This window comes from Glycine max, chromosome 4 (genome assembly GCF_000004515.6).
Source record: "Glycine max cultivar Williams 82 chromosome 4, Glycine_max_v4.0, whole genome shotgun sequence".
Classification (NCBI taxonomy): Eukaryota; Viridiplantae; Streptophyta; class Magnoliopsida; order Fabales; family Fabaceae; genus Glycine; species Glycine max.
This window is the reverse complement of record NC_016091.4, coordinates 44728104-44738957: the sequence shown is the minus strand read 5'-3', so window position 1 is coordinate 44738957 and position 10854 is coordinate 44728104. Positions and strand designations below refer to the sequence as shown.

Genomic DNA, 10854 nt, shown 5'->3' with positions numbered 1-10854 from the left:
TTTTGGATACACTCACAAGATTGAAATTGGTTGGTGAGAATTGAGGAGAATTGATATATATATATATATATATATATATTGCTATTCTTTATTTTCAATATTTCAAATATTCGTCCTAAAATTTAGATTCTTAGTGCTTTAAAATAATTGACATGCGAATTTTTTTAAAAAAAAGGTACAGTAAAAAAGTAGTAATTCTTAAGGAGCGGCTATTAGAAATGCTCAAAATAATAATTGATATATAAAATTTTTAGAGACAAATATATCTTTAAGTTTTCGACATAATTAATTAAAACATAAGAATATTTATAGTATGATTCCCCTATTTAAGATTTTTTTTCTTGCATGCATGGAGAGATTCAATTATTTGAGCGCATACATAACGAAAAAGAATGATAAAAAAATATATAACGAAAAAGAACGATAAAAATATATAACGAAAAATTAAAGTTACTTTATTCTCTACGTCCCAAAAATTTCCCAAATTCTCCTCGCATATTGCTAGGAATAAATATCATGAGGATCTAGAATATAAAATTCTAGCCACGTGCATGCTATTACACAACTAAAAATATGATTAATTCTAAACAGGTTTGATGCCATTTTTAAGGATTTTTATAAAGTTGAGTTCCCATCAGTAATTCCCAGTCATATTTTTAAGACGTTACTTAACATTTACGGTTCAATTTTATATTTTTGTATTATATATACGTGAGGCATAGAGAGCTCTGCGAATTCATACTCCTATGTTATAAGTTATAACATGAAGAGTAACATATATCCTCTCCTTCATTTTATGATGCAATTTTTATTTTATTTTTTATTAAAAAAGATTGGCAATTTCAATGAATATAGTTCCGGAACAGTGTCTTCTAACAATTATCATATTTGATAGATACATTAAAATTAAAATTCTAAGTTTAATTTATAGAATACAAAATAACTAAATTATATTATATTTAATTACTTAAACTCTATGAATTATATTTAATAACTAAACTTTACAATATTAAGTACTAAAAATAAATTTAAAATCAGTAATTCGTGTTTTTATTATTTATTATATGTGTTGCTTCGTATAGCCTTGTTTCACACACCCATAAAGGAAAAATATATTATTATTGTCAAATAATTAAGCATAATTATTGTTGTAAAAAAAAGAGATAAGATTTTCTGAAATTGAATAATTATCAAAATAAAGTATTTGAATCAGGAATTAATTTGATATGTTAAAAAGACAAAGAGGAGAGGGTTTGAATTATATGTTTTGTTATTCTTAAAATTAATTTGATAGATTAAATTATTTTATTTTTAAAAAAGTTTTAAACAACTGTGCAAATAAATTATAGTTTTAGAAGGAAAGAGTAAGAGTATAATCTTAGGATTAAGTACAATTTAGTAAGAAAAAACTTTGAAGAAAACTTGTTTTTTATTTTTTTAAAAATTCTTTACAATTTAATCTCTTTGAAGTTAGAAAACAAATAAAAAATGTAAGAGAGAGAGAGAGGAAAATCAACACATATATGTTTCATCTTATAACATATATACGTACATTCATAATTGCACTTTAATTAAAAGGTGATCATTAATGATGATCTCAAATATACAAATGGAGTGATAAAATGCATCGCCCATATGTTAATAGAAAATGTGGTGCCAACTGCCAACTGCCAACATACATATATATGAGGTTTTTTGTCGACTGAACTGCAGACCTTATTGACTTGCTTTTTTGATGTATTTAAAAATCTCATTTGATCATGTTATTCCATTATAGCCTCCGCACTTGTCGCGGCCAAGCCACATTGTTACAACTATTTTCAAAATACTAAAATTTAGTGAAGGAGATGCTTGATCCAGGCCTTATCAGACCAAGCATAAACCGATTCTCCTCTCTAGTTCTCATAGTAAAAATATTACACGTGGGGCTTTTGCATGGATTATAGGACCTTGAATTTCATTATGGTTCTGGAGTAAGCATATGAGTAATCATCAAATTCAAGTTCGTCTAGAAGACACTCATAAAGCTGCTTTTGAAACACATGGCGACCATTTCGAGTACTTATTTAGTTATTTATACCATTTGCATGTACCATGAATTCGATTCCCTCGACATGTTTATGGAGAACACACTTTGTTAAGAGAAGTAAAATTTACTTGGATGATATTTATGTCTCGTGGTCTACAATTGTTTTTGACTCTTTGGTTGATGCTTTTGTAATTGGGTGGGGTGTTTACTGTTTCTATCATGTAAGCAATATCGCTCTTGTGTGTGAGTATCTCTTATGCTATCATATCAACAAACGCATTGGTTTATTTAGGAAAAAATGTTCATTTTTATCTATGTGAAATTTTATCTTAATATTACATTTTACTTCAAAATTAATTTTACTCAAAATCAATTTTATCTATATTCATCCAAATACACACTTAGTATTGACTAGCTAGTTTGTCTAGCATAAAACTTGCATGAAAAGAGGTTTTAATTAACAGCTCATAAATTTATCAGAACAAAATAAGTAAGGAAATCCACTTTTACATCAGTTATTTTTTTAACCATGCATGAATTATCGCAAAGTAATCTGTCTTTATTTTGGATTGCCTTTGCATATGTAGAAAGAGATAATTACTTTCATTTAACTTGATCTCAAATTTTACTGTGACTGTGATAATGATAACAACAAATCCAAAATCATACTCCTGCACTTGAGATGATTATTCAGAATGTAAATGACAAGTTCGTGGAAATCTTTGCGAGTTTTTCATTGTTTACATGATTTGAACTCTAGGGTTACATAACATTTGCAAGTGTCCAAACTTAAAGTTTAGAGGAATCAGTCGTAGTTTTATGTATATATATATCGTTTAGGAGACACTAGAATCTTGATTAATTAGTTTTAAGGATCCAAGACGACGTTGATCCTTAATTGATTATTTCCTCACAGCGGGTAGAGTTTAAATCAATCAACAATAAACCACCACATAAGCATGAAAATTTATACACATACACAAAACAGCTATATAGTAATTAACATAGCTTTATTTACAAATGATACATGATGATAACTTAATGGCTATACTATAAGCAGGAATTTATTTAATACAAGCACAGTGGTGCTTTTGATATACTAGGCAATTAACCAGCTTAATTAATAAAAACCACATGTTACCACCTACGTTGTAGGTCTTGTTCCATTGTTTGTGCAATTTCAATACTTTGGAGAGTAGTAACGATCGTTGTCATAGCCACTTTCTCTTCATAGACAACGCGCCTCTCAGGAACTTGCTCATACTCCACCACCTTGACTCTCTCACGAGTCTCAGGGTGGTGGTGATGCATGTGGTGGTGGCGGGATCCCCCAATCACATCTTCCTCATAAACAACCTTCTCGTTGAGGACACAGTGGGCATTGGGGTGGTAGTTTGCTCATCATTGGTCGTGGTGGTGTTGAGTTCTGAAACGCGGTTGTAGTACTCCATGTTGCTCTTAGTTTGTGCTGGGTATACACTCACAAGTACTTAATTTGCTCTTATTCTGAAATTGGTAATTGGGATGGATATATATAGGCATGCATGTTGGGCCGTACTTTATTCTCAACATTAAAGTTGATAAAAAAAAAGTTGAATCTAATTTCCTAACTTCAAATCAAAATAGTATATTCGTCCTAAAGTTTAGATCGATCCATAGTTCTTTAAGGTTATGAGGCCAATAATTGACATGTGAATAATTGTAGAAAGAGAGTAGTAGAGAAGTAATACTTAAGGAACGGCAATTAAAAATGCTCAAAATTAATAATAATTGATGAATAAAGATTTTTGGTTTAGCTACTTTAAAACATCCCATTTTGGTTAGTATAATTACAATTTTATAATTATTTTAGTCCTCGCCGTTTAAAGTCGACTAATATCCTTTACATTTAGATTCTTTTAAATTGCTATATAATGGATACTGACGGGTAAAACTCTTAAAATTAAAATTGGCATTTTTAACTATCATAAATTAAAAAACTAAGCTTCTTTTTCTTGATTTTCTTTTTCCTTTCTTCCCCTTCGCCAGTAAGGATTTTCTTTTCCTTCTAATAACTTCCAAATTCTTGGCCACACATTCCTACTGTTCTACGAACACTCCATCATCCTCTTTGAGCAGTGACTTCTCAACGCTCTCATACAATGTGCTGGTGAATATTGCAACCTCCTTTGATGACCCAAACCTTCATGCAGCATCACTGGTATTTCATTCGTGGTGGGAGGCATTATGGCCACTGCAAGAGATAATGATGTTGCTACGATGGGGAAGCGTTTCAAGCACAGTTGTCGCCGCGCATGACCCTATAAGAATTTTGAGGACCAAAAGAGTTAAAACATTGCACCTATAAGAATTAAAAGGGTAATTAAACCAAATTCTTTAAAGAGATATATACATTTTTAAGTTTTAATGTGATCAAAATAAGTTTTTTAAGTTTTTTTACGTAACAAAAAAATATGGGAAATTTTATAGTTGGCTTTCTCTATTTAAGATTTTTTCTTGAATGGAGAGGTGCAATTATTTGGCGTATAACTATAAGATTGAAGCTACTTTTATTCTCTAATGCCAGTATGCAAACTCATTCCAAATTCCTCGCGCATATTGCTTGCAATAACATCATGGAGCCATCTAGAGTATAGAATTCTAGGCACGTGCTAGTCACGAGAAAAAACTTAATTAAGAAAATGTGGTAAGTGGCACACAACCAAAAATATAATTCACACGAGATTGATACCATTGTTAAGGATTTTATCAACTTGAATTCACATCTATAATTCCCGGCAAAGTTTAAGACGATACTTAATTATATAGCTAGCATCTAACCTGGTGCAGTATTACGTACTATATAGCTATTTATTACATATACATGTACATAGACTTCTATTTAATTCATACGTCAAAACATGAACAGTAACAAATATATATCCTCCCTCTAATATGGTTTGGCACATGAAATTGGATTTAATTAAAATCAGTTATAATAGGAATGAAGATTCTTTTGGCAAATAAAAAATAAAAAATAGGAATGATGATTCTAATTACAATTATCATGTTTGATTTAATTTGTATATTAATGTTAAAATGATAGGTTATATTTTATGATTAAAAATAAGTAAATTATATTTCATTTAACTATTAGCTTTAAACTCCATGAATTGCAATTTATTTACTCAATATAAAATTTAAAATTAATATTTTACATTTTATTGTTTATTATATTTGTTGCTTTGTTTGGTCTGCTAGTGCCCTTTGTCTTCTACATTGCTGCCTTTGGCCTATCCTTGTATCAACGTACGTTATCATTGGCATCATCATCCAACCACTAATGATCTTCGATCACCACTATTGTTGTCTTCCAGTTTCGGTCACAATCATCTTGTTGTCCTCTAGTCACTGTTGCCATTAGCATCTTCAATCACTGTCGCCTTTATTTATTTTAATCCCATTTTTTATTAGCTTAAATATCAACTTTTGAAAATAGAAACAAATTAAACATGTTTTCTCAAACTACATGATGACTGATGTCAAATTTTCTTGCCATTTTCTTAACGTCTTAGTCCCTTTATTTCTTGTTATTAGTTAATACTTACTCGATAAAAGACTCATTTGTTGTCCATTCATTTTGTCAAACCCTTTTCACCAATTTCTCTCCTGACACTTGCATAAAAATGCCGTATAACATACGAATTCACAATTCTTTGGTGGTGACAATCGACTCCCTTAAGATATCACGCAAACAAAAGTGGCAAGCTCATCAATAAAGAGAGTCAATTGAGGAAAGATCACTCAGAACAAACTTACAAGAACATTGTTCCTTCAATGCTTAATATTGGTAAACCCAAGCATCTTGTATTGAACAAGAACATAGTCGCGTTCCCATTTGGCTTCGTTTATCATCATATATGTGAGAAAATAGAAATCATAAAACACATGAACCAATGCCTATAAAAATACTCAAGTTTTGATCATTTACTCCTGCCATTGCTTACCTTGGCTTCATACTTGAGACATTAGTTGCAACATGAATGTAACACAAAGGCTTCTAATTTCATGTGTCCACTATATATCCCTTGAACCGAATTCAAGATATAATCCAATGATTAAGAAACTCAAGGTGCAAATTTTAACAATGCTGAATGATTAGTCAGCTTCAGCAGACTGATACCTATGCATACATGTATGTCAGATGAAAAAACATGCTAGGTGGGATTGAAGAAAAAAGAAACAAAATTTTACTGGAATTGCAAAGGTATTAATCTGAACATTTACCTAGTTGTCAAAAGGATCACTTTGCACTAGATTCTATCTAACATTTTTTTTATGCCATTTTTAACTCAGACTTGATTTTGGGAGTTAATAACACTGACTAAAGCAGCAAAGAAAGCCGTTAGGCTTGATTTCGTCCTTTGCTCTTGGTGTATCACCTGTGCCATCACGTTTTGCCATTAAGGAGCTAGTACCAGGGGACTCCGGTGGCAAGACTGTGTTCTCAGAATTGAATATTCTTGAAGGAGTCATGGGTTCAGGCGGTGCGACAGTGTAAAGATAATTTAGGAGCATTTGGATTATCTGGGTGAAGTTGGGTCGAGCATTTGAGTCCTCTTGCCAGCATGAAGTAAGAATTACAGCCAATTCCTCGGGAAGATTTTCTGCACTTGGCCTTACATTCTGAAACCACCAGAAGCACTTTAAGTTATCAGCTATATGAAATAGTGTACAAGACAGATTGACTTAAGAAACAATATTAGATAACAAGGTTTAATAAGCATATGATCTTTTTACCTTAAAGGCTGCAGCATATGCTGCCTGAAGGTTTGACATGCCTTCAAAAGGAACTTTGTTGTGTAAGAGCTCCCACAACACAATTGCAAAACTATAAGCATCAACTTTATGGTTGTAATGCTTCTTCTCCCCTTGCCTTAGTGTGACAGTACTATACAACTGAAATTTTTGTCATTGTAATCAGTCCATAGATGCTCATAAATATGGAGAGAAGACACAGAAAATGCATGTATTTGTCAATATACCTCTGGAGCCATCCAACGGTAAGTTCCTGTTTCAGCAGTCATCATCTCAGTTAATGACTCTTCTCTTGCTAAACCAAAATCTGCTAGCTTGACTGTTTTCTGGTCTTCAGTCAATAGCAAGTTATCTGTATAGAGGAAAATAAAAGGATCTTCATATTCATTATGTAGATGTTTGACACTTTGGCAAGTTATACAAAGGAGAAAAAGAAGCTTAAGTTAACAACTAGTAGCAGAACGTGAATAAAAATACTTATTTCGTATTGCCATGGAAATTAAGAAGTGTTTTCACAAAACTATATGAACAGCGATGCCATATTTTCTCCAGGTCAATAAAACAATCCATTAGTCCAACTCCTTTCAAGGACATTTAAGGTTATATATTATAATCAAACATCGTGCTAGTCATGTAGCAATGTCATAGAGGAGCACTTGGATCAGGTTTTTAATTATTAATCAACAACCCACGAAAAATAAACCCTGAGAAAGAGTGTTCAGAAGCAAAGATCCATCAAAAGCTTGTTCATTAGAGTATAAATTTTATGATAATACAAACAAACTCAAACATAGCACATATGGCAGAGTTCGAGGAGGGGGGAGAACTGAAAATAAGGACAACGTTTGTAGATAGACATGCAGTTATATGATGAGAACAAAATTAAATAATTCCTAACAGTCATTGTCATATACTGTACTGTTGAAACACTTTTAACTTAATTCCCAGTGAAGATGCCAAATCTAATTGCGTATGCAGACAACAACTGATCAATTAGGAGCCAATAAAACACAAACATACACGAAGTATGAGTCTTCAAAGTTGTTTCGTGTTTACTTTTGAGTGTTCCTTAAGATGAAACTATAACATAAGAATATTCATTTCAGTATTACTCTTTTAAAGTTCTAAATTCTATCTCTCATAATGAACATACTTAGCAACCTATTGTGGAAATACTCCAAACCAGTTATCTGACTGAGTTGATTTTTCTTCCAATAAAAAATTGCTCATGGACCAGTATAAAGAAATGAACAACTATTTGATAGTGGTATCTAGCTCCACAAAATGGTAGGCATGTAAGCATATGTGACAAGTGACAACCATGTTTGGGAAGATAGTAATTTCAAACCACACTGTGATATTCTTTTGCACTTAACTTCTGCTAATAAGAGCTTACGTGATCCCTAAATATACACTTAAAAGAAAAGAAAATAAAGATGGATTAAAAAAAATAACACATTTGAGTATGGAATTTATATTGAAGAGAAGTCATAAAGCTGATTAAAAAGACAAAAATGGTGTCATAAAGAATACTATTGCTATACCACTCAGGCATTTTCAGGGGGATGTAAATCAATGTAAACTACATACAAAGCATACAAGCCAACATCTACTGGATCTGCCTTTAGATTCTTTATTGGAAAGAAAGCAAACCAAATTATTACCAGGTTTAAGATCTCGGTGGATGATCCCATGAGAATGCAGGCACTCCATAGCCCGAGCAATATCAAGTGCATAACCAATCGCAACATGTCTATCCAAGCATTTGGGGCGCATGCTAAGCAAATACTTGCGCAATGTTCCTCCTAATAACAGCTCAGTGACTATCACCATTACTGGCTCCTTACAAGCACCAATAAACTATTGAGAAACAGAGTGGCAATATTTACTATCACTTGTTCAAAACTTGGCATATAACAAGTATTCCCTGTATATTATACATATCTTTCCTTCAACAACATACTACAGACACAATTATAAGAATCAGGAAAAGCCTTAACCAAATTCCCACCTTCACCAAGTTCTTATGTTGCACTCTAGACAACATCGCCACCTCCCTCGCAAAGCGCCCTTCTCTCTTGGCAATGTCTTCTGTCGTTTCTCCTTTATGTACAATTTTAAAAGCAACAGTTTGGTTTTTATATCTGAAACAAACCCAGCAAAAGAATCAGAAGCTGATTGACAAAACTGCAATCCTCATAAAAAGAAATTCAAAAACAATTACTCGGATCAGATAAAGCATAAGTCAGGCCCATCAGTGATTGTTGAAGGAAATGAAGCTGAAGTTCAACCAAACTTCAATTAAGATGTAACATTATCCCAGTCAACACATTAAGCTATAAAGCATGATGCTTAACAAATCAGTAAATCACGCACACAATCAATAATCAAATGGCACCCAAAATAGACACAACCACATATGCAATTGCCCAATAAGTAAAGATAGAAAATTTAAGCTTGTGGAGAGGAAATAAGGAAAGGGGTTTGAAGAAATGAACTTACTTTCCCTCATAGACTTTGGCATGAGCTCCCTCTCCAATCTGTGGCCCAACAAAGAGATGGTTAGGATCAATCAGCCATTTGGGGTCCAATCTGAACTCGTCAACTGAGTAGAACCTACCTCCAGATTCCATCTCTTTTTTTTTTTGTTTTTTTTTTTACTGTAATGAGAAAAGAAAAGAAAAATGGGTCTCAAGTCAAAATCCTACATGAGCCAGTGAAGTGCCTCCACCTTGGCAGAGAGTGAAATGAATCAAGTGGAAGAGAACCCTAGAAGAAGGGAGGAACCATTGGAAGAAACAAGAAATAATAATAAGAATGGATATTCTGACATGAAACAGAGAACTAAACTAGACATGCTCTGCAGTGTGATCTGAGGCTCAGAAACCACATCTCAAAAAGTCAGGCTCAGGCTTTATCTCAGCAGTGTGGTGATGTTTTACATTTCCTCCAGAGGGAAAAGCATAAAACCCACATGCTTCAGAGAGAGAGAGAGAGACCACAAGAGAAAGCAAAGCCCAAAGCCCAAAGCCCAAAAAGATATTTTGAAAATTCATGGAAAAGAGAAGAATCCCCGGAAAGGGGAACATGGAAAAGAACCAATCACCAAGCCCTCAAGTAAGAACTACTAAAACCCAATAACCTCTCTCTCTATAGCTATGAAAATTCTACTACTAGTTGTATTCTAATTCCAATGAAAGTGCTAGCAATTAAATGCTACTGAATTGTTTTTGTTTGTTTTTAAAGTGGTGGATGATGATAAAGGTTTAATGGGTTTTGGTTTATTTAGTTAATTATAATTATAATCAGTGTGGGCACAGAACCTTACCCTTGATCTGCAGACAGAATCATGATCCACGAAAAGGATTGTGAGACTATGCATTATGCATTAATTAAAGAGTAAAGAATGGGACGATATTCAGAAGAAGCTATTTTATTAGTAGTATTTTTTTCTTTCTTTTGATTTGTGGAGAAAAAGAAAGAAGGAATGGGACGAGGAAGAAGCGAGTGATGTAATGAAGAGTGTGGGAGCCATAAACCTAATCAAGAGCACATGGAAACTGACCATGTCAACATGCGACGACCCGCGACATAAGCTTAACCCACACGGACAAAGGTTAAATGGAATTTGATTTTCGTTAGTTTTTTTTTTCCCAATCGTGGTCAATAGTAAAGAGAAAAGTGGCTTAAAAAAATTAGTTATTGTTCCAGTTAATTTATGAGGAATTTCAATTGAGTTGGTTCTTCGCCTTTGTCTTCTCGTCTCGACGGAATCTTTAATTTTCTATGTTGATGCAGAGGAAGGTACTTGCAAAAAGAGTTCCAAACTGTCGGAGGTGTTTAAGTATTTGTATATGGAGTTATCGATAGGACGTACTTGATAGTCTTGCCTTTATATATATATATATACACACACACGTTTGACTCTAGGGAGTTACGCTTTTCAATGGACCATGTTGGGTCATGCCGACTAACTGCTCGAGGGGCCACGTCGAGTCACCCCGACTAACTGCTCCAGGTGTTGTGGG

The 10854-nt window shown here is 33.1% G+C and overlaps 1 protein-coding gene and 1 pseudogene across 7 annotated transcripts; both read right to left on the bottom strand.

The window, feature by feature from the left end:
* Positions 1 to 3209: 3209 nt before the first annotated feature.
* LOC113001492 (uncharacterized) lies at positions 3210 to 3480 on the bottom strand (annotated as a pseudogene).
* A 2646-nt stretch (positions 3481 to 6126) lies between these two features.
* Positions 6127 to 10482, bottom strand: LOC100804884 (serine/threonine-protein kinase HT1-like). 7 transcript variants are annotated; one of them, XM_006577778.4, is made up of 8 exons: positions 10155 to 10482; positions 9447 to 9486; positions 9329 to 9366; positions 8838 to 8970; positions 8491 to 8686; positions 7054 to 7178; positions 6809 to 6967; positions 6127 to 6694 (listed from the first exon to the last, which is right to left on the bottom strand). In XM_006577778.4, the coding sequence occupies exons 1-8, from the start codon at positions 10175 to 10177 to the stop codon at positions 6380 to 6382; spliced, it is 1029 nt and encodes a 342-aa protein (XP_006577841.1). In that variant the 5' UTR covers positions 10178 to 10482; the 3' UTR covers positions 6127 to 6379. The 7 variants fall into 7 exon arrangements, with proteins under 7 accessions (XP_006577841.1, XP_006577842.1, XP_006577840.1 ...); XM_006577779.4 differs by lacking the exon at positions 9447 to 9486 and having other exon boundaries at positions 10155 to 10481; XM_006577777.4 differs by having other exon boundaries at positions 9329 to 9486; positions 10155 to 10477.
* Positions 10483 to 10854: the final 372 nt, after the last annotated feature.